At 40.6% G+C, this 24,444-nt stretch overlaps 1 protein-coding gene and 1 long non-coding RNA gene across 3 annotated transcripts; both read right to left on the bottom strand.

Moving 5' to 3' along the window:
• Positions 1 to 523: 523 nt before the first annotated feature.
• Positions 524 to 18,621, bottom strand: LOC112659730 (uncharacterized). Of its 2 annotated transcripts, XR_004803759.2 has the most exons (4): positions 18,576 to 18,621; positions 12,627 to 12,720; positions 6,845 to 7,043; positions 524 to 1,367 (listed from the first exon to the last, which is right to left on the bottom strand). It is a non-coding gene; the product is annotated as an uncharacterized LOC112659730 (long non-coding RNA). The 2 variants fall into 2 exon arrangements; XR_003136469.3 differs by lacking the exons at positions 12,627 to 12,720; positions 18,576 to 18,621 and adding an exon at positions 9,345 to 9,753 and having other exon boundaries at positions 530 to 1,367.
• On the bottom strand, positions 7,966 to 8,554 carry LOC112659729 (cytochrome c oxidase subunit NDUFA4-like). The gene has a single exon (XM_035697004.2). The coding sequence runs from the start codon at positions 8,274 to 8,276 to the stop codon at positions 8,028 to 8,030; it is 249 nt and encodes an 82-aa protein (XP_035552897.1). The 5' UTR covers positions 8,277 to 8,554; the 3' UTR covers positions 7,966 to 8,027.
• Positions 18,622 to 24,444: the final 5,823 nt, after the last annotated feature.

The following is a 24,444-nucleotide window of genomic DNA, read 5'->3' as shown; positions in this document are numbered from 1 at the left end:
CAACTGGTTTGTCCAGCAGAGTGTGGTGGGAGGGACCCATCATGGGCACTTTTAAAGCACCCACCATAGTTCTCAGGGTAGAATCGGCTTTAGACGTCTGCCATGCCAGATAGTGCAAAGCTCCTCAGAATGACATGAGTCATGAAAGAACTTTCTGTACTCCTTTCTCTTCTCCCCTCCAACCCGAGGGGTCTGGTTTAGCAGGTGGAGAGAGAAATAAATGTTTGAAGCCTGCCCTTGCCAGGAGAATCAAAAGATCCAATGAACCGCAGAGAAAGTTCTGCATATTACATGGGACTCAGTATTCTCATTATCAAATGAAAACTGTTTTTGTGACATAAAGTGACCTAGGACGGCCTATTTCCTAAGAGCAGAAAAAGCATAGAACATGTTGGGTTTTGCTAAGGGAAAGGGGAAACAAAACACATTTTAAAGGCACTAGGAGACAAAGCTTGAGGTTTTTTGTTTTTTTTATCACATCTCACGAATGTACTTGTTATGTGTCCTAATTAACCAGAGCTAAAGCAGCCCCTGCAGTAATCCTATGACCAGTCTCTGCAATTCGTGTTAAATTATCTAGAAAACTTGCTCTTAGGAAGAAAAACTAATGAGAATAGTTCATAAGAGTGGGGGAAAAAATGATTAAATATAGCCTTAGGTGCATTTGTATGGTGGTGTATAGTACCTGAGAGTTAAAAAAGTTTCTTAGCTCAGGCTGCTATAACCATCGAAAGAGTGGTTGAAAGAACAAATATTTATTTCTCACACTTGCGGAGGCTGAGAAGTCCAAGATCAAGGCACTGGCAGATCTAGTGTCTGGCGAGGACATTCTTTCTGGTTTATAGATGACTGTCTCCTGTTTTATCCTCACATAGCAGAGACAGCAGAGAGGAAGGAAGTTTTCTTTTGTCTGGTCTTAAAAATTCACTAATGCCAACATAGGGTTCCACCCTAACAAAGGCCCCATCTCCAAATCATACTGTGGATTAGGGTTTCAACACAGGAGTTGTGGGGGGACACAAGCAGTCTATAGTAAGAAGTGAAGGAGCTCACAGAAAAGGTCTTAGATGGAAGAATGGAGCCATGTAATACTGGGGAGCTTGGTGGTGGGATCTTAACCCTCCTTGAGGATTTACCCTTTACCAGTTACAGAGCAGGGGCCTCTCCCTGGCAAAATAGAACCCATTATTCTTAGTTCAGACCTTTTAATCCAGATGTTGTAAAAGGAGATTTTGGAGCACAATTAAGAAACTCTAGTAGGTGAGAGAACTAGTGATTCATTGTTGAATCAAGTAAGGAAGTGGAGGGAGTACAATCTTGGAAGGAGGATCTTCCACTTAAGGCTCTGTGCAACTCAATGGTCTCACCTGTAAAAGATATGGAAATTAATACTGCTTTTGATCATTGAGTGGATTAAATGAGAACATACATATAAAATACAGTGTCTTGGTACTCCTGGGTGGCTCAGCGATTGAGCATCTGCCTTTGGCTCAGGGCCTGATCCCAGAATCTGGGATCCAGTCCCATATCGGGCTCCCTGCAGGGAGCCTGCTTCTTCCTCTGCCTGTGTCTGCCTCTCCGTGTATATGTCTCTCATGAATAAATAAATCTTTAAAAATAAATAAATAAATAAATAAATAAATAAATAAATAAAGAGTGTCTTACACATTGCTGGACCACACCAGTATTCAATAAATGTGAGCTATTATTATTGAAATAGAAGATGCACCATCTACATTGAGAAGACAATCACTTGTATCGTTACATTACTTATATCCATCATCATCATTATTATGCAATGATGAATACTCTCACAGAAATCTTATATGAGAAAAAAATGTATTTATTGAGTGTAATCTGCTTGTCTTCCATGAATACAAGGAAGCACATGACTGAAGACTTGTATAGTAGACCTCTGCATGTATGCTCCTAGAAAATGACCTTTTTTCAGTTTTATTTCACACTATAAAGATATGTCTGGAGGGTGTTAATAATAACTTCAAAATTCCTTAAGAAGATTAGAAGGGCTGTTCTAAAGTGAGTGAATTTTTCCCCCTAGCCTCTGTATTTACAGGAGAAAAGGCTGAATTATCTTAGGGTGGTGGAGACCCACACTATTGCAGCTAAAGTGACAAGTCCTTATGCAAACAGTTTCATGACTTTCTCTTATGCCATCTTGGTAAATATCTGTAGGACCTGACAAACCAAATTGGGATGATTTCTCAGAGTCCCAGAGGGTAAAACTTAAAAATTTTTGTTTGCGTGTCTGTAGTTTTTAGAAGTTTCAGCAAGATAGAGCTTAAGTTGTGGCTGATAGAACAAATATCATCACTCCATGTGCCAATCTGGTTAGCAGCCATGCATGCCATCAGTAGATAAGAATAGATGATCAGATTTTGGCCCTTAACCAGTAAAAAGTTGTGATAGTGGTTACATAAATTATTGCCTAAGTAGCTATCTGAAGACTGGTATTTGACTATTCGTGTATGTGTCACGTCTGTGTCCAAGTCCCTGATTTTCAATATGCCAGCCCTCTGTCTACCTGAACTTCTTTGAGGACTGTTCTCTCTCATCAGGTACTGGGGCCCTCAGTGAAGTGCTGGTGCACTTGTGAGCCCAACTAAGGATTTCTCGAGGATGGGAAAACAGGATGTATAATTCTGGAACTTTATTTTCTACTACTCAAATTGAGTCTTGATTGTAGTAGTAGCTACATGTGTGTATCACACATACACACTTCAAAACTCACTGACTTTACACTTAAAAGGGATGCACTTAGTTACATCTCAATACAACTGATTAAAAATAATGATGCTATAATCAGCTTTTGATTACTTCTCAATAAAGTAATAATTGACACTAAAAACAAAACTCTTCAGTGGTTCCCATTTATCTATAAGACTAAATTCACACTGCTGAAGTAGGTATTTAAATCTCTCTTCTCTATGGCCCCAAGCTACCTTCAGCAATGGTTATTAACCTACTTTATGTTATGGACCCTTTTGGTGGTCTGGTAAAAACCATGGACTCCTTTTGAGAGTAATGTTTTTAGGGATCCCTGGGTGGCGCAGCGGTTTGGCGCCTGCCTTTGGCCCAGGGCGCGATCCTGGAGACCCGGGATCGAATCCCACGTCGGGCTCCCGGTGCATGGAGCCTGCTTCTCCTTCTGCCTATGTCTCTGCCTCTCTCTCTCTCTCTGTGTGACTATCATAAATAAAATTTAAAAAAAATTAAAAAAAAAAAGAGAGTAATGTTTTTAAATACCTAAGACAAAACACATTTGAGTACAAAGGAAACCAATTATATGGAAATTATAGCAAAATACCTATACAGTTTGTGATATAACCATTTATGTTCTTTCTTAACTCATGACATATATCTCATGACTACCATAGTTTCAAAGTACTGACGAGCAAAATGATAGTTTATGATGTCTGCAAATGTCATGTGAAAGGAAATACTCTGTGAGTTTTATTGGTGAGGAAGTAACGCATGCTGCTAATAGTCTTATGGTTCTTTGCCCACATTCACAATGGAAGGAGATGCTAAGTTTCAGTTAAAAGCCAATGAAAATAAAGGTGCATTTTTTTCCCCTATCAAATTCAACCTCCCTCCACACATACCGTCCCTTACCCACTCCTCCTCTGCCTTCACTCCAGGTTAAAAATGCCTGCCTACCCCCAAGTCTCCTGACAGGCCCCTGTTTCAGTGCAGAGTTCCCCATCCTAAAGCTGCAGAGACAGCAGGTAACAAGAATATGTGACTAGGTGGAAAAGCCAGAGTGGAGGACTCTAACGACTGATACAAAGCCCATGTCTTTGCTCAGAGCATTCCAGTAACACTTCTTTGTTTTTAAATGCAGTCATGTACTCGCCAAATAAAGATTAGCCAGGAGTTGGCCGGTGTGCAACTACTGTTTAATCAGCCAGAATGAACTGCCAGTCCTCCTCCTGCTGCCCTCCCCTGCCACATCTCAAGAGAGTTTCCCTTATGTAGAAAGTTCTTTCCCTCTAATCTCTATTAACCAAAATTCAGCTAGTTCAGAAGTCGGCATTTCCTGCTTCCCTGAGCTGGAAGTCATTGGGCCCTGGTCTGTGCTCCTAGAACACTTAGTTCAAATCTTTGTCTGTGTTTGTTTTTTTTTTGTTGTGGTGGTGGTTTGGTTGGGTTTTTTAAAGCACAGATCACATTTTGGCTCGTATTGTGCTCACTGATGTGCATGTTTCAACTGTTCCAATCCATCATGAGCTCCTGGACGGCAGGACACAGCCACGTTTCTTTTTGCAGCTCCCCTAGTACCTGCACTCCATGTGCACGGAGCTGAAGGGACATGGTACTCAGGCTGATCGTATGGAGACAGTCCCTGCCTCCCTGCCTCTCTGCCTTGTGTTTTTGTCTATTTTACATATGGTTTCTCATTCTCCAACCACTAGAACTAAAGCCCTGACATAACCTTTCTGTCATAGAAGGGCTTATGGTGTAGGCACAAACCTCCTGGCCCGAAAGGTAATTGATGTCATTTAAAGTCTTCCTCCAGATATGGATATTAATCTATTCAATCATTCATTCCTATAATCCCTTAGGAATCCCTTGCACCAAGTGAGAGCTTACTGTATGAAATACATCAGGCCAGATCATGCTGTGATACAAGTTTGTGAAACTGTTTCTTTGTAGCCTAGAGACTTCTTTCTTTTTTTTTTTTTAAGATTTTATTTATTTATTCATGATAGTCACAGAGAGAGAGAGAGAGAGAGAGAGAGAGGCAGAGAGAGAAGCAGGCTCCATGCAGGGAGCCCGACGTGGGATTCGATCCCGGGTCTCCAGGATCGCGCCCTGGGCCAAAGGCAGGCGCCAAACCGCTGCGCCACCCAGAGATCCCTAGAGACTTCTTCCAAAGGACATTCATTGCTCCTCTTATGGAACAGGGGTGCCCAAAGAGCATTCTCTTCCCATGATTGGTCAGCAGGGTCCAAGGCTCCATTGAATCCCCATAGCCATGGACTCCATGAAGTTATATATAAAGGCATGGAAAATAATAAAATCTTACTTTGTATCCTGGTTTTTTAAATTCTTTGCACTTTGAATAAATTACTGAAGATCTCTGAGCCTCCATTTTGTCATCTGTAAAATATGGGTGGTAATAACATCTACCCCCCAGGGTCATTTGGTGGTGACATGAGTTAATACATATACAGTGCTTAGAACAGTGCCTGGCACATGAATGTCACTGAGCACTTACCAGTGCTAGCTAAAATAAAACTCCGCCCAAATACCTGTTTCCTCTCTAAGCACCTGCTATGGGCTAGCACTGGGCAAGCCATCAGGTTATATGAAGCTGAACAAATCATAGCAAGGAGCTCGTAACATAATATAATGGTTTTCAGTCTGTAGACTGGAGATTCCTTGGGGAGACATTCTGCTGAGAATTGATTTGTTCATCACACTGAATAAATGATCCGCCTCAGACATATATACTTTATTTTTAAAAACGTATGTGGTTACTTTGGGGTTTCATTTAGAAGGATGCCTTACTTCATATTTTTTGTCATTCTATATTATCTCAACCAATTATCAAGGGAATAGATGTGATCATGTGGTGGTTATCAACATTTTTGGGAGGATACCAAAAAGTGCTTCTTATGGCTAAACTATCCGGATCTATCAATTGAGTGGACAGCATGGTGTGATAGAAACCCAAATAATCATGTTTGCTTAGGCAAAGGAAATTCTGCCCCTGAAGAGTGGCAGTTAGTACTGAGATACTGCAGGATAGAGACCAATGCTCAGGCAATATTTAACCAAAATTTTTCAGGTGCTCCCCCCAAAAGTTGGGAACCCTTCACATAAAAGAAGTAAAAAGAAACTCCCAAAATGGCCACACACAGAGGGCTTCTGTTCAGCAGCAAACTCTATTTCTTTTATCCAGCTGATGAGGGAGAAGGTCTTTAAGATTCCCAGGATCAGTGAAGGGTGGGGAGGGGGGTTTCCATGGTTGGGTTGCTAAGGCAGGACTTCTGTGGATGCCTTGTGGACATGGCTCCTAATTGAGGGCCCCCTAAAAAGCCAGAATTTGCAGAGAAGCATTTGATTCCCTTTTTCTTGCTGCTGTTCTGGTACTTTGGGAGTTTAGGAATTGTTCATCCTCCTGTGGCCAGTTGTGAACCAGCAGGTTTAAGTTCTCAGACCACCTCTTTTTATAATAGATGACAATATGTGGTGGGGGTGGGGTGGGGGAAGCAGGAGTGAGCAGGATTCTGGTCCCTGTTGCAGTTTGAATTTTCTGTCTTGGCAGTCCTCCTAGGTAAAGTCTTCAAAAGACTGCAATGACTTTTCTGGCAAAATTACTGGGAAACCGTTGCCAACACTAAGAATCTCACACTCAGAAACTCAGAGATTGGATATGAGTGAACCTCCTACCTTTCTCTTTAAAGTTCCATGCCTTAAAAATAGTTATGGTGCAGTGTTCCTCTGTAGAGAAGATGGTTAATATTTCCATTCTGATCCAGAGGAAAAGGTCAGCACACTTTGCTGCAGACAGGTCTTGGTGAACCCTTGATATTTATTTCATTCTCAAGGCACTTGGTGATCTCCATGGAAAAAGAAATCTCCCTGTTTTTGTGTTCTGTTTTGCTTTGTTTGATTTTTGTTTTTCTAGTCTGGGAACTAATGTCTCTGGTTACTCCCAGAAAAATTGTAATGTAGTACAAAGTTTATTGGCTGGCAAATAGCAGACATTCACTACAAGTATATGGATTGACTAAAGAAATGATTTTTCGCCTACCAAGCTGTTTTAGCCTCCTTAATCACATTCCCATATGTGGAGTGTTTTCCTCCAAGCATTTACCTTTTTCTACTCAAAAAGCTGCTATGGGCCTGATGAACAAGTGGTATTGTTTTGCAGTTAAGAGCAAAAACTTTGCAGCCAATCATACCAACATGTGAATTCTGGTTCTGCAGATAACAAGATGGGTGATTTTGAACAAATCTGAGGCCTCAGTTTCTTCTTCATTAACATATGTTAATCAACAAAACCTGAAGGCTACCTAGGGAACAGAAGAAGACATTTGCAAATGACTTACGTGATAAAGGGTTAGTATCCAAAATATATAAAGAACTTATACAACTCAACACCCAAAAAACAAATAACCCAATGAAAAAATGGGTAAAAGACATGAACAGACATTTCTCCAAAGAAGACATCCAGATGGCCAATAGACACATGAAAAGATGCTCATCATCATTTACCATCAGGAAAATGCAAATCGGAACCACAATGAGATATCACCGCACACCTGTCGGAATGGCTGAAACAACAGGTGTTGGTGAGGCTGTGGATAAAAAAGGAACCCTAATATACTCTTTGTGGGAATACAAACTGCTGTCAGCCACTCTGGAAACCAGTATGGAGGTTCCTTAAAAAGTTAATAATAGAAGGCATTTGGCTGGCTCAGTCAGTGGAACATGTGACTTTTGATCTCAGGGTTGTAAGTTCAAGCCCCATGTTGGATATAGACAGTACTTAAAAATAAAATCTTTTTTTAAAAAGTTAAAAATAGAACTACCTTATGGCCCAGGAATCACACTGTGGTGTGATTAAATACTAGGTGTGGGTAAATACTAGATATTTACCCAAAGAATACAAGAACATTAATTCAAAGAGATACATGTACCCAATGCTTATAGCAGCATTATTTACAAAATATATCCAAGACATGGAAGCAGCCCAAGTGTCCATCGATTGATGAATGGATAAAGAAGATGTGGTATATATAAAATGATATGTATAATGGAATATTATTCAACCATCAAAAATAATGAAATTTTGCCATTTTTAACCACTTGGATGGAGCTAGAGTGTTTCCCCCCCCCAAGTTTCAGATATTTATTATTCAATGTAAACCCCAACACAATACACCAATATGATTTCATGCATTTAGAGGGGAAATAGTTCCTGAATAAGTGGAAAATTGTGCAGATAGCTTCTGGAAGGCCTTCATTCTAAGCAACTTTATAGTGAAACATTTCATTTAGAAGTCTGGGCCTCCTTTCTTAAGTTTGCTGTAATCTACATTCACCAAATAGAATTTGTATTGATCATTAGGACCCAGTTTGTTCCAGAATTCTGGGTTATTCTTCCTATCCCAACTGATATCTGGATTGAACAATGCCAAGTGCAAGACATACATTGCTGCTCCAGTACCTCCTGCCCCAATAAATAAGAAGAAGGGGATCAAGGCTGGATGCTCCTTGGTCTGACCAATGATCTGGCTTAACATAGTCACGGCAGAGGCCTCCTGTCCAGAATTTAAAAACCAAGTCTTCAAAGCCTGGAACCAATGGAGCTAGAGTATATTATGCTAAGCAAGATAAGTCAGTCAGAGAAAGACAAGTAGTATGATGTCATATGTGGAATTTAAGAAACAAAACAAACTAGCAAAAACAAACAAACTAGCAAAGGAAAAAAATGAGAGAGAGAGAGAGAGAGAAAGACCAACCAAGAAACAGATTCTTAACTGTGGATAACAAACATGGTCACTAGAGGGGAAGATGGGGGGATGGGTGACACAAGTGATGGGGATTAGGAGTGCACTTGTGATGAGCACAGGGTGATGTAGGGAAGTGTTGAATCACTATATCATATACCTGAAATTAATAGAACACCGTATGTTAAGTGACTGGAGTAATACAAAAACTTAATGGAAAAACAAAACAAAACATGTGTTCAGTGAAACCTACCTTACAGATTTATTGGAAGGATTAAATGAAATAAAATTTTCCAAATTTCAGTCACTTGCAACTTGCCTGCATATTTTTTTGCATATTCAAATATCACCCATCATTATTCCCTAATGTTTTCTTTAAATTAACTCATTTTTTTATACAGCTTAATTTTAAAAGATAAACAGACACTTGTTACCTCTCTGGTGATAGAATTTAAGTGTAAAATATAAATGTAATGGGGACTAAACAATATTATTAAGTTCAGCCTGTATATTTTTGCCTGTAAAAGTCTCTGACCTGAGGTCTGCTGTCTTTGTCCAAAAGAGAGATTATGGTCAAATGTTAAAGGGGGAGGAGGGTTGCCCAGAAAACTCTTGGTTGTTTTGTCAGCTCAGAGGACAGATTTTAGTGACGTTTTATATAATCTTGGCCAGAGATGGGTAAATTGGATTATCTTAAATGCCAAAATGGAAATCTGTTTCATAGCCTGCTCAAGTCCCAGATCGGCTCATTTTCCCTCCTTTGACTTTTTCCTCACTTGTGTTTCTTAAGCACAAAAATAGCACTTCCACATTGTCATAGCTCTGTCCTGTGCCTACGCCCCAAGGGTGACACCTACTTACCATCTTTGTGTTCTTTCCTCTTTCCCACTTTTTCCTCCACCTCCTTCTTGTCATCACTGTGTCCACCAAAAGCTCTCACTTCAAGCTCTGACATCGTCTTCTCCCTCACTTTTGGGCCTTCCTGAGCATCCCTGGCATGCATGACACTCTGCTTAAAGTGCCAGTTAATATTTAAGTCCATTAAGCTCATTATGTAGTCTTTCTCCTCACGGTGTACCCAAAGAATGCAGCACAGCCAGGATCTCAAAGGCTTTCCCACGGGGAGCTAAGGGAGAAACTCTCGTGGTGACTATGGACCTTGCAGCCAGCTCCAGGAATTCTGACTGTCCCCAATTAGTTTATAAAATGTTGGCCATTGTACATTCTGTTTCTTGAGAAAAGTTTTCATAGCCCCGTGCATTTCAACAAAGTTCAAATACCACTTCTTTGAAGATTATGTATCATCACGAACATTGGCTTGATAAGCCAGCACTTGAGGAGGTTCTAAGTGTTTCTCCGCTCCCTACTTCGTTAGTTGGGAGAAGAAGATGTTGTGTGTTTTACACAAAGAACATGTTTTGAGGCCTTCCATCCAAGCACTTCATCCAGGCATAATGGGAACATGTTAGAAATAAATAGCATATCTCATCATCCACCACGAGTCAGGGAGAGGAGGAAAAGGAACAAGGTTTTTAAAAATGCCTTCAGGGGCACCTGGTGGCTCAGTCAGTTAAGCTTCTGCCTTCAGCCCAGGTCATGATCCTGGGGTCTTGGGATCGAGCCCAGTGTCAGGCTCCCTGCTAAGCAGGGAGCCTGCTTCTCCTTCTCCCTCTGCCCCTCTCCCCACTTGTGCTCTGTCTCTCCCAAATGAATAAATAAAATATTTTTAAAAATGCCCTCAGACCTCCAGCTATTGACTGGGTCACTCAATCCCAGGAGCCCCTAATAATTTAGCTTGATTTGCCAGTGACATGGAGGACAAGGATTATATGTCAGAAACCCCCTGGTGCAAATAGCAGCTCCATGTCATGGGTGGGAAGGTGACAGTGGTTACTCACTGCTTCTCTGTTTTCTATTTTCTGTGGCCACTGTTTCTTCTTGGGACTCAATCCCTTCCTCCCTCCTTATGAGACCTTTTCCTGACCTGACTGCAAGGGCTATCTCTTAGTTATACAATGTGTTCTGATCCATAGATTTCTGTGGAGGCTCGCCTGTGAATAGATCCTTTATCCCATTAGGAAGTTTCTGTGCCATCGGAGTTTAGGAAATCTGCTGAGCTCAGATCTCTGTATTTTGCCTCACACACTTTGGGCTCTGTGCAGGAGCAGTCCAGTGTTTTCTCTTCCTTCTTAAAGAGCTCCTCATGCTTCTTCTTCCTCATTATGTAATTTATAGAAAATGATGGTGGGCATGCCCTCCCTACTGCCTGTATCTCCTCCCTTGCACACACACACTTGCACATGGACACATCAACAACCAGTACTTTGAACATCGAAATTTGTCCAGCAGGGGGCCGTTTATCAACCAAATTCTGTCTGGTTTTTGCATGTTTTAAATTAATGGCAAAGATCATATCTTGAAAGTGTCCTACACATTTGTCTTTCCATCCTACATGCTTCCACTCCAATGGCCTCACCATCTGGCTCAAATTTAGTCCAATGTGATTGGCCCCATCAGGAAATGCTCGGGGAGGAACAGTCAAGTACTCAGTGGCTCTAAGCAGTATGTGGCATTAATCTTTGGCTGGATCGTGGAGCCACCTTAATGAAAAAAAAAAAAAAACCTTTCCTTCTCATTTTAATCTCTTTCTATTTCTTTCCTCTTTATGCCTGGTGTTGCTACCTGGAGATTGAGATTCAAAGAAAATCATTCCTGAGGGTTTATGATTTAAAAGTACTTGAGAAAGAAAGGCATAGCACTCTTGTTAACATTTTTATAGCACCTCCAAAGCTTCTGAAGAGCACTGTTGACTACAACAACCCAGGTACCCAGGCATCAGATCCCTCAGAGAGTAGACTGGGTTTTATCCGCTAAAAGAGATGTCTTCACACAAGATCTTTTTCCTCCTCCCTTATCTCCTAGCTCAATTTCCTAAATAATTCTTCGCCATGACCTTCTGCTATAGAAAACAGATGAGTTAACTGGGAGTGAATAGTAGTTTAGAACCAGGCTTTTCCCATCACATTAAAGGCAAGCATATTTTCTGGCCTCATGCCCACCTATCATGTTTATTCCCTTTCTTTACATCAGGAGTGATACCAGAAGGCATTCACTTGGTCACTCACAGACTTTAGCCAAGGAGTGGGCACTGCTTTAGACACAAGATGCCTCTAAGAGCAAGTAGGACAGGGCCTATGATCTCACCTGCTCACATGCTGGGCGAGCTCTGCCTAACCCCATGGAGCTCTCTTCTAGAGGCTCCTGTGGCACATAGGTTGTCAGGTGGTCCTCAACAATCCCATCCTCTGGAACTCATGTCCTCAGCTTGAGTGTGGGTCGGACCTATGAACTCTAGCAGTAGAACATGGCAAAGGTAATGGAATGTCTCTTTGGGGATTATAGTAGAATATACGAGATTTCATCTTGCTGGTATACTGACTCTAGAAACCCCCTCACTGACTTTGAAGAGGTAAGGGCAAAGCCCACGTGGCAAGGAACTGAGGGCCACTACCAGCCAACAACCAGCAAGCAGCCGTGGGCCTCCGGCCTGCAGCTATAAGGCACTGAATTCTGACAGCAGCTGAGTGAGCTAGGAGGTGCTGTCTTCCCCTGTCAGGCCTCCAGATGAGAATGCAGGCTGCTCAACACTCTGACTCTAGCCTTGTGAGATCCCGAGAAGCCATTCCTAGGCTCCAGATTCACAGAAACCATGAGGTAATACATGTGTTGTTTTAAGCTGCTAAGTTTGTGGTAACTTGCTAAGTAGCAAACTCATAGAGAGACCCCGAGGACAAGAAATGCTACCTGGCCCAGCATGGTCCCACAGCCTCCTAGGGTTGGTTAGGCTGGCATCCTCTATTCATCTCGCATACAGCCCTTAGGATCCTTGGATTGCAGTGTTGTAACCCTTCCACATAACTTCCCTCAGCTGGGTAAATGTCTTTACAACCTCCCCCTACTCCATGAACTCCTTAAAATCAGAAAAATGTTGGAGCAGAGTTGTTTGCAGCAACACCATAATGGAAAGATTCCTGAAAAACTCTATGAGTTGAGAGCACTATGTCACCAAAGTGATTTAAGACAGGTCCTCTCCCATTCCCACCCTCTCACTCCCAAGTATCTTTCCAGACTCCATATTCTCACCGTTGGAGGATTTGTCTCAAGGCAGTCCATTTAATTACATTTAGTAACTTTCCATTCCTTCATTCATTAAGCTCAACAGATTTCATGTCCTCATCTGTAAAATAAGTGTCATAATATGAAAGGAAAAGAGTTAATTTATATAATAATTTCCTGGCACCTTGTAAATATTATATACACATACATTATGATGATGATGCTATTATTATTGATGTAGTTTGTAGTGCTATTTATTATTATAGCCAGGCGAGTAGAGATGTGAAGAAGACATGACCCTGCACCTATAACTGGTTCCTTAACTGTCTGGTAGTGAGCAAAGTTCTGGAAAGAGAGATGAACAGGACAGGAAGTTTTACAAAGTGAAGGCCTGAAATTAGCAATACAATTTCCAAAACCACATAATACATCCTGGAAAAATCACTTTGTAGGAGGGGTGGAGCCTACAGGTGGGAATTATAAAAAAATGCATCTGATAGCGTCCTATGTCTTCTTGGAATCTTAGAAGTCTGTCAGTGCTGAAAGAGAGGAGACAGATGAAGAAAATTTCATCTATATTATCATTTTCACAGAATCAGTGCTGCTAATGCAAAAAAAAAATTACATCGAAAATACCAGAGCTGTGGGATTATTACTCACAGCAAATTATATACATGGGGAACACAGGGTACAATAAGTACTTATTTATAACTTCAATAAAAGAACAAGTACCAGAAAAGTTAGAGTTGCTTGCTTTTGCTTTAGAAAAGCTAGTGGGGAATCTAGGGGGTAAACAGCCTTCAGGAGTGGGCAGGAGCCCATTACTGGGACTACAGTCTGTCCCTGTTCTCTGGGAACATAGTTCCTTTTTGTGAATGGAGCAGGAACATGATGAAGCAAAGGGGAAGTGAGCTGCCCTGTCCTGCATGGGACCATTGAGGTTCAAAAATGAATCTCTGGGTCGGGTGGGGGGTTGGGGGGGTGGCTCAAGACGTGGCCTCCAAACAAGATTTTCAGACATTAATCTGTGTTTCCTTGGGCTTTCTTGGTCCAGGTATTATCCAGGGTAAGAATAAAAATGTGACTATATCCTGATGAGATCGTGTCATGTTGTAATTGGTTGCTGGAGAGTGTGTCTCAATCTGTGGTTGAACTTTGTATTCTCTCTTTTTACCTCTGTTCCTAGCATGGTGTCTACACATAGCAAAATAATCTATATTTACAAATAATGAGTCACTGAATTAAGAGAACTAGACAGGAATGGTTAAATATTCAAAAGAGGGATAAAACAACTCATTACACAATAGTTCCCATTCCCATTTGTGGGCTCCCCCACTGAGGGTACATTTTGACCAGTTTAGATACAATGCTGATAGGGATAGAATTTCAATCTACAAGTCAGAGACTTTGTTCAACTATTGTGTCTGTAGCAATAACCAGTTTCTTGAGACCTTTTCTAGATCTGTCCCTAACTACTCCATACAACTAGTGCTTTGTTTTTCTGGCACAGAAAGGATGGAAAAGAATTCTCCAATGCTTTTCTCCTAAACCGTGACTCTGCCATGCTTTATAAATGTTTGTGTATGGAGTAAAACCAGATATTTTGACTTCCTCTCCTGATCAGTCACAAGATGCCTGAATTTTCACCATTGGGATTCTTTACAGCTTGAGGTTTTGTTATGAAAGTGTCTGTCACCACAGTTTAATGTGCCAGCTGGACTGTGCTGAAGCCTGCCCAGATGGTGAAACATTATACCTGGGTGCATCTCTGAGGGTGTTTCTGGAAGAGATTAGCATTTGAATTGGTAGACTGAGCAAAGAGAGCCCTCACCAATGTGGGCAGGCCTCATCCAAACTGTTGAGGTCCTGAATAGAACAAAATGGTGGAGGAAGGGTAAATTTGCTCATTTTGCTTGAGCTGAGATGTTCATCTTCTTCTGCCCCCAGGCATTAGTGTTCTTGGTTCCCCCAGAGTGCGGGCCTTCAGACTCTGTCTGGGATTTATGTCATCAGCCCCTTGAATCTCAGGCCTTTGGGTTTGGACTGAATGACACCACTGGCAATTCTGGTTCTCCAGTTTGCAGATGGCACATCATGCATATTGTACATCTCCATAGTGCATGAGCTAATCTCCATAACAAATTTTCTCTTGTGTATCTATATCTATCTAACTCCCATTGGTTCTGTTTCTCTGGAGAACCCTGACTAATACATACTTCTTCATAGACCAGCTAGTGAACACATAGCTTTGCTATTTGAATTTGCTTTGCTGTTTATTTCTTGGAGTGAGAGAAACATGAAAATTGGGGTGTCACAATGAGGTAGGGTTTGTAATGATTAAAAAGAGGGACTTGTGATAGAATCTAAGCCCCTCCAAGATTTACTATCTTGAATAGGGTAAACTTTCTAAGTCTCTTCTTACTCTAAAATGACAATGCAACTACTTAATTGATATCCTATAATTCAATGAGATGATTTGTGTGAAAATGGCATAGAAGTAAAGCAATCAGTAATTATTAACTATTCCTGTTGTGTTTTGATTGGGATGCAGGAAAACGAAAGAGGAGGAGGGGTTAGGAACTCAGGTGCCATCAGACATTATATGGAAGAGGGAAGGAGTGTAAGAGGGAGTGTTTTTAAAATGGTGATATGATGGTGGAGAACTACATATTTCTCTAAACAAATCATCTCACAAAAAGGCCAATTCTAAGTGTTTACATCTTGTGCTAATGCATTCTGCAAGAACATCATACCTGTTGCTCATCAAACCCCTGGGATTCAGATGCTTTTAATATATTTTTTCCAGTAAAGTGTGATAGGCAGAATAATGACCCACAAATTTATACATGTCCTAATTTCTGGAATTTGTAAGTGTATTACCTTACATTGGAGAAGGGACATTGCAGATAATGAAGACGATGAGCCTTGATACAGGGAAATTATTCTGGTTTATCTGAGTAACACCCATCTATCCATACAAGTCTTTAAAAGCAGAAGAGGAAGGCAGAAGAGTCAGTCAGAGAGATGCGCAGAATAAGAAAGAGGAGAGATTCATTGCCTGAGAGGCGCTCAACTTTCTATTGCTGGCTTGAAGATGGAAGAAGGAGGCCATGAGCCAAGGAGTACAGCCTGCCTCTACAACCTAGGTGAGGCCTCAGCTGACAGCCAGTGAATAAATGGGGATGTGAGTCCTACAACCAAAAGGAACTACATTCTGCCAACAACCTGTATGATCAAGGAAATGAACTGTCCCCTAGAGCCTCCAGAAAGAAATGAGATCTTGTTGACACCTTGATTTCAGGCCCAGTGGTACCTATACTGGACTTCTGACATGGAAAAATGTAAGATAATAAATTTTGTTGTTTAAGTCACTAATTTGTTTTGGTAGCAATATAAAACTGACACACAAAATTAAAGACAGAAGCTTCATTTAATTCCATTAATTCATTTATTTGCATATTTACACATTTTCAAGCCCTCATTGAGCAGCTATAGCAAACAAGGCATTGAGCCAGTTGCTGGTAATAAAAGCATGAGTAATACCCAGTCCCGACTCTCACCATATTTAGAAAGTCAGTGGAAGAACCAGAAAAAGGTTTCAGACTTCCTAAACAACTTGTTCTGCCTTAATTCTCTGAACTACTCAACCTCTCCTCTTGCCTACAATTTCAAAACAATTAGTCACAGTGAGGGTGTGTTATGTTTTGCAAACTCATTGGCATGAATGTAGTATAGGCAAGTTCAAGAAAAACTAATGGATTTTTCCCCCTTGGTCTATGTCCAGTGAGATCATGGCCTTGGTGCCCTTAGTTGCAGGGCTCTGGCCCCTTGATAAACACCCACATTACAAGGCTGCTACCCAGTAGCACAGTGGCATCTTCCCTACTCAGAAGAGATTCCTACAGAGGATTGCTTAGGCCAGGGCTTTCCAAAGCCCTGGTGTACCTAAAAATCATCTGGAAGGCTTATTAAAACACAGATTCCTGGGCCCTAATGCCAGATAGTCCCATTTAGTTGATTTGGGCAGGGGCCTGAGAATCTGAATTTCTAATAATTGCCCAAATGATGCTGCCTGTCCACTGGGCACACTCTGATCTTCGGTGGATTACTCCTTATTTATGGAGAAATATGGCGGCTGATGCCAGGAGGGTCAGAAGCAAACAAACCTCAAAAACATGTAGCATATCTGCCAATTGGCACCATACTTTTGAATACTTGCACCCTGACCATCCTCCACCCTGTTCCCCTCTGTTTTTGTTCCCAGACAGGATTTCCCTGTCCTCCTGTAGTAATCTGGGATGCCCTGCAACTTGCCAAAAATTCAGACCACTGAGAAGGAAGGGAGAGGAAGGGACGATGAGTGGTGTTTCCCTAACCCGTAGGTCGAGACAAAGGGGCATGGTGCCCTTGCCATCATAACTAGCATCCTCACTGATAAGGTGAAAACAAAACAAAACAAAATGTTGAAATCTCTGATTGGGCAATTTGGCATAAAAACAGAGCATGTGTCCCACTGAGGGGTAAGCAAATATACAATGTGCTCTGTGGACACCGAGGGCATCACATGATACTGCTGCCTCTTCCATCCCCATCCCCTACCATCCCCTCACCAGATGCTGCTGTCCTTTTTTCCCCTCCCTGCCATCCTTCCATGACCTTTTTAAAGCCAAAGTATACAACAGGATGAACTGACACACCACTGCTAATGACTTACTGCTGAGTCCTCTGACATTGTCTTCTACAGATCTTTGGTGTGAGCTATGAAATTGCCATAAATGTCAACATGGTGATTCCAGGCAATAATCTTGAGCTCCTGAATTGAGTACTTGTATCCATCACTTCACTCTGATTGGCTTATAAGTGCTGTAAATTATAACTGTTATAAATCAAAACTCTGTCAAATACTGCTTGCTTGATTAAAAAGAAAAATATCATCCTTGTTGTCAAAATTGGTTTTTGCTTAAGTCCTCTTTCGAAACAAAAGAGCTTTCTAGAGCTTTAGGAAGATGGTGTATCTCCAGATGACTGTGGTAAAATTATTTCCTTTGTGCCAAGTCTCTGCAAGATGATAAAGACTTGTTTGGCATGTGAACTTTTCCATATTTATAAATATCTTTTCTTTAAATGAGAGTAAAAGACAATTATTGCTTTTATTTGCTAAATTATTTTATTTTGCTCTAAAGTTCTAAAATAAAGAGGTACTTTTCCCCTTTCAGGTCTATGGCCTCCATGAATCCATAGCCATCCTTGGGCCATAGGTTGAGAAAATCTGCCTGAAACACCACTGATTTTTTTAAGTTAATTAATTAATTAATTTAGTAATCTCTACACTCAATGTGGGGCTCGAACTCACAACCCCAAGATCAAGGTCACATGCTCTTCCAGCTAAGCCAGCCAGGTGTAAAGCACCCGACTTTCATGTCTCCTTTCCCTCTAAGCTTCTTTCCAACAACTCTAAATTTCAATGAATTCAAGAAGAGGATTTCGTGAATCAGCCAGCCTGTAACAAATGGAGGCCACTGTCTTCTTGTGGGGAGCATTTCAAAGCTTCCAAGAGAATTCCACAAAGTATAAGGGTCAAAGTCACTGACCCTCATGAAGTTTTAATTATTCAGGCAACAAACTGATCCAATGTCTTTAAAACTTTTCTAAACAACATTGAAATATATATACTAAATGTGAAAAAAAGAAATTCAGTGGAACAAGAGTTCCACTCTTGTGCCCAGAGGGGAATCTCTGTCGACAATTAATTTATGTGGTACATACTCTATAATTCTCTGATCTTCATATGCCAGTGGGAACATGGATGTATTATGATACTTAGCAATAACTAGGGAAAAAAGAAAGTACTCAATTAGTTTCAGCAAGTTTAGTAATTGATGGTTCAGGCCATCCAAGAGAGATTAGCTATATTTTCTATATTTCTACATTTTCTCTCACATGCAAAAAATCCCAGGGAGGTTTTCTTAAACCTACCTTGAGTCAGATGCAACTCTTGGTCCAGTCAGCTGCCTGGGTATAGTGTTGGATCAAGTTAATTCACGGATACTTGTGCTACAACTATGTAAATATGTACATATGTGGGTTGAGCAATTTTGTTCTTCAGGAAGAACCAAGCAGACACCTCCACCAACCAACATTTAGAAGGCTGGTAGTGCTTTGTCCTTAGCCTAAAACAGAATGGAGAGCTCTACGGGAAATGAAAGAATTTTCTTTTTTTTTTTTAATTGTATTTATTTATTCATGAGAGACACATACACACACACAGAGAGAGAGAGAGAGAGAGAGAGGCAGAGACACAGGCAGAGGAAGAGGCAGGTTCCATGCAGGGAGCCCGACATGGGATTTGATCCCGGGACTCCAGGATCAGGCCCTGGGCTGAAGGCAGCGCTGACTGCTGAGCCACCCGGGCCACCCGGGCTGCCCAGAATTTTCTTCATCTGTGATGAACAAGGACTTATTCTTTTTTAAAATATTTTTTTCTGAGTAAAAAGCAATGCACAAGAAACAGAATTGAGGAAAATTTTCAAGTGCAATAAGCGGTAAAATATCTCCCATCTCTTTAAGATAAGCTCTGCCAACTATGTGGGCTATGTTTTCTTCCTTTTTTTAAAGATTTTATTTTATTTATTCATGAGAGGCACACACAGAAAGAGAGAGAGAGCCGAGCAGAGGGCAAAGCAGGCTCCATGCAGGGAGCCCGATGCGGGACTTGATCCTGGGTCTCCAGAATCAGGCCCGGGCGGAAGGCGGCGCTAAGCTGCCGGGCCACCGGGCTTGCCCTATGTTTTCTTCTTGTCTTTATCCTTTGACTATTTGGGTTTAAAAGTTTAAGCCAAAGATAGTTATCCTTGACTACCTGTTAGAGTCACCTGGGGAACTTCTAAAACCACTCATGCCGAGCTCCCATCACAGAGATTCTGGCACAATTGATTTGGGATGTGCCCTCATTGCAGTTTTGTGAAACCTCTTCAGGTGATTTTTTACATCCAACCAAAGTTGAGAACCACTGACTTAGGCTATCCTGCTACTCTTTTTACTTACACAAGTAGTGCATAAGTACATTCTTGTTACTTTCTTTTTCAAACATGGTTCTTGATGTTTAAAACAATTTTCAAAGTACATGGAATAGGGGTTCTTTTTTTTTTTAAGATTTATTTATTTATGATAGAGAGAGAGAGAGGCAGAGACACAGGAGCCCAACATGGGACTCAATCCCAGGACTCCAGGATCGCGCCCTGGGCCAAAGGCAGGCGCCAAACCGCTGAGCCACCCAGGGATTCCCCTGGAATAGGGATTCTTAAACTCTGACATGCAGCAGATTAGATTAATATACCTGTTAGTATATTCAACATGCAGATTTCTATGCTTGATCAGATTCATTAAGTATGAGGTGGGATCCAGGAAGGGTTTGGTTTTTTGTTGTTGTTGTTGTTGTTCTATTTTGTTTTGTTTTACAAGCTTTTCCTTTTCTCTTTTTTATGAAAGTCTTTAATTTGAAATAAGTTTTGTTTGTTTGTTTGTTTGTTTGTTTGTTTAAGTCATCACTATACCCAGTGTGGAACTCGAACTCACAATCCCAAGATCAGAGTTGCACACTCTTCCACCTTAGCCAGTCAGGCGCTCCCTGAAATAAGTCTATATTTCCATAAAAGTTGCAGAGATTTCCCATACTATATCCTTCATCTGGCTTCAAACATCTTACATAATCAAAACACTTAATCAAAACTAAGAAATGAACATTAGTGCAATTAATTAAATTATAGACCGTATTTGGATTTTACCTTTGTTACACTAATTCACTTTTCTGTTCTAAGACCCAGCCTAGGCTAGCATGTTACATTGAGTGGCCGTGTCTCCTCCATCTCCTTCAATTTGGAATAGTACTTTGGTCTTTTGTTATCACTCACGACTTGACTCTTTTGAAGAGTATTAACTAGTTATCCCCCAACTAGTTTTGCTATGGAATTTAAAAAGAAATTTTCTTTTACCTTTAGTTTCAAATTTTAGTACCCTCCTTTGAGGTGACCACTGAGAACTCTTCTCTAACCTTCCAGAGTTTTTCCTATTTTTTAAAAAAATACATACCAACATGTACACTTATGTAAAAATATAAATATTGTTGGGCACCTTGCTTTTAGTCATGTAACAATTTGATTTAGTGATTTTTTTATGATAGGATGTAGAATATCTAATTTAGCATTTGTACACCTTGGGAAGCATAAAGTATATTCTCAATAGAGAGAACATACTTCTGTAATTGACGTTCAAGGCAACAGAACCAAACTGCTAGGGGATGATAATGCAAAGAAAACATTTTTCTGATTTTGTTTCAAAATCAAGATGTGGAAATGAATAGATGGGAGGCACATAGTAAATGGACATACTAATTGTCTTCTAAACTTAACTGTTTGAACGTATTTTTAATGCAAATAACAGCAGAAACAAGGTTAGAAATGAAGTCTTGTTGCACTGGGTACTGAGAGGAACTGAGAGATAGAAATCCTTTGTTAGTCTTTGAAACTATTTCTGGACAAATTATTCAAATTCCTGTTGCTCCCTTTCTTTCATGCAGTTAGTGGAATTAACTAACTGCACAACGCTCTTGAAAGAAAAGGTTTCTAAATCTTATTTATACGAAGTCTTTGAATACACACGGATATGAACTTGCAAAAGCTTCATCCACTGAGAACAGAGGAAATCGCATTTTGGTGTGTGCTGGTATGGAAGCAGAAATAGATGTGGTCTCCAAAAGAAGACAAAACTACATTGTGGTCATAAATGGTTATGATTTTAAAACAAATGAATTTTTTTTACAATTCTGTCTTGCTGACTTTGGAAATCTTGTTTCTCTGGAGCATTTGATATTTGAAGACAGGTCTGATACATAAAATAAGGTCCTTTCCTAGTGGGTGAATGGAACCCATCACCGGAGAAGTTGTCTGATCAGATATTAAGCTGAACAACTAAGGCAAAGAGAGCTCCACTGTGCTAACTCATGGCATTCTGAGTTCTCATTCTGACCTTGAAAATATATATATACATATAATTCATTTAAAGAACAAAAGGCTTTATTTAAAAAAAGGGGGTGGGTGGGTTCTTGGGATGCCTGAGTAGTTCAATCTTTTAAGCATCTGCCTTCAGCTGAGGTCATATTCCCAGCGGCCTGGGATGGAGCCCCACATCCAGCTCTGTGCTCAGCGCAGAGTCTGCTTGTCCCTCTCCCCTACCCCTCCCCCAACTTGTGCTTGCTCTCCCTCTCTCTCAAATAAATAAATAAAATCATTAAAAAATAAAATTACAATTTTTTATTTTTATTTGTTTTTTAAAAAACAGATTTTATTTATTTATTCATGAGACATAGAGAGAGAGGCAGAGACAGAAGTAGGCTCCCTGCAAGGAGCCCAATGTGGGACTCGATTCCAGGACCTCAGGATCACAATCTGAGCTGAAGGCAGATGCTCAAACACTAAGCTACGCAGGTGCCCAAAATTAAAAATTTTTTTAAAAGATTCTATTTATTTATTCATAGAGACACACAGAGAGAGAGAGAGAGAGGGAGAGGCAGAGACACAGACAGGGAGAAGCAGGCTCCATGCAGGGAGCCCAACATGGGACTCGATCCCTGGTCTCCAGGATCACACCCCAGGCTGCAGGAGGCGCTAAACCACTGCACCACCAGGGCTGCCCAAAATTTTTTTAAAAAGGGTCTTGGTCTGGGCTCAATCACATTGGTTCCTTATTATACAATATGGTGGTCCTATGGGATCAAGTTAATAGATTTGATTTTTATTTTTTTAAATTTTTATTTATTTATGATAGCCACACACACAGAGAGAGAGAGAGAGAGAGGGGCAGAGACACAGGCAGAGGGAGAAGCAGGCTCCATGCACTGGGAGCCCAATGTGGGATTCGATCCCGGGTCTCCAGGATCGCGCCCTGGGCCAAAGGCAGGCGCCAAACTGCTGCGCCAACCAGGGATCCCTAGATTTGATTTTTAAATGGCTTTAGTCAGCTTTCTCTCTTTTTTTCCCCAATTAACACAGAGTGTATTATTCGTTTCAGAGGTGGAGTTCGGTGATTCATCAGTTGTATATAACACCCAGTGCTCATTACATCACATGCCCTCCTTAATGTCCATCATGCAGTTACCCCATCTCTCCACCCGCCTCCCCTCCAGCAACCCTGTTTGTTTCCTGTGATCTACTCAGTTTTTTCTATGGAAATATTACATTCATAATATTTTACCTGCATGTAAATTAACCTACAGAGGTCAAGTGTCTTTGATTTGAGAGTGTTTTTTTCTCCCATAATATGAGATTGACAGGAGGATGGCTCTCACTATCATATAGAGCTAATTACAAATATAGCTCTGCACCATCCACATAGTCACATATAACACATATTCTTAATTATTTGTAGTAGTATTCATTTTATTAATTCCTAGAACATATTGTTGGCATGTCCTAGAAGCCTCCTGGGAAACCCCCCAAATAGACAAAATAACATCTTTATTCAAGACCCAAAGTGATGAGCCCAGACCAAGACCTATTTTTTAAATAAAACATTGTATTCCTTAAATAAAATATAGATCTGTTCCAAGGTCAGAATATGAGAACTCAAAATGCCATGAGTTAGCACAGTGGAGTTGTCTCTGCCCCAAAAGACAAAAAAACAAAACAAAAAAAAAAACAACAAAAAACAAACAAAACAAAACAAAACAAAAAAACCCTTAGACAAAATAATATCTTAACATTCTCTTTATGTAATATTTAGAGTCAAGATTTGGGAAAATCAACATCAAAGATAATTATCAAAAAACATTATGTAGCATTAGCATGTAAGTTATAGCTGTCCACAGGCGAAAAAATTATTAAAGTTTTAGCCATACAAATCATCAGAAAGAACAATTAAATCACATCAGTAAGTAAAAATTGACAGACTTTTAACTTTTTTTTTAGAAATAAGAGTTTGTAGTCAAAAAGTGAATCAAGAAGTCAGCACAAAACCATAAAGATTTAGGAGCCTCTCTGGAAGTTCTCTCACTATAAGAAAGATCCGTCCTCCATAAAAGTCACAAAATAAGACACATAGTTTTTATTTTTAAGGACAGACTTAATATTCAAGGACCATTTCCCCCTCAATTATTTTTTCTCTTTATTATTCATAAAGTTCTCAGTTCTCGCATTTCTAGTATAATGCTCCACATTTAAACATACACAAATACATATAAACAAGATGGTTTTAAACCTTAATTTTGCTGTTCAGATATATTAACTGTGCCACTGATTTATATAAGACTGTGAATGGGGATCCCTGGGTGGCGCAGCGGTTTGACGCCTGCCTTTGGCCCAGGGCACGATCCTGGAGACCCGGGATCGAATCCCACGTCGGGCTCCCAGTGCATGGAGCCTGCTTCTCCCTCTGCCTGTGTTTCTGCCTCTCTCTGCCTCTCTCTGTGACTATCATAAATAAATAAAAAAAAAAAAAAAAAAAAAAGACTGTGAATGTATGACACCATGTTTGTAATTTTTTAAATTTAAATTTTAATTATCATATAGTGCAATATTGGTCTCTGGAGTAGAAGTCAGCGATTCATCACTTACATAGAACACGTAGTGCTCATCACAAGTGCCTTCCTTAATACCCATCCCCCCATCTACCCCATTACCCCCACCTCCCACCATTAACTCTCAATTTGTTTTCTGTCATCGAGAGTCTCTTATGGTGGCACCTGAGTGGCTCAGTGGTTGAGCGTATGCCTTTGGCTCAAGTCCTGGGATTGAGTTCCGCAACAGGCTCCCTGCTCAGAGGGAACCTGCTTCTCCCTCTGCCTATGTCTCTG

The sequence above is a fragment of the Canis lupus genome, chromosome 11 (assembly GCF_003254725.2).
Source record: "Canis lupus dingo isolate Sandy chromosome 11, ASM325472v2, whole genome shotgun sequence".
Classification (NCBI taxonomy): Eukaryota; Metazoa; Chordata; class Mammalia; order Carnivora; family Canidae; genus Canis; species Canis lupus.
This window is presented reverse-complemented; position numbering and strand designations above follow the sequence as displayed.

Bases quoted from the DNA above. Each gene is read 5' to 3' on its own strand.
- LOC112659729 (XM_035697004.2), bottom strand. From the start codon at position 8,276: ATGTTAAGCCAGATCATTGGTCAGACCAAGGAGCATCCAGCCTTGATC.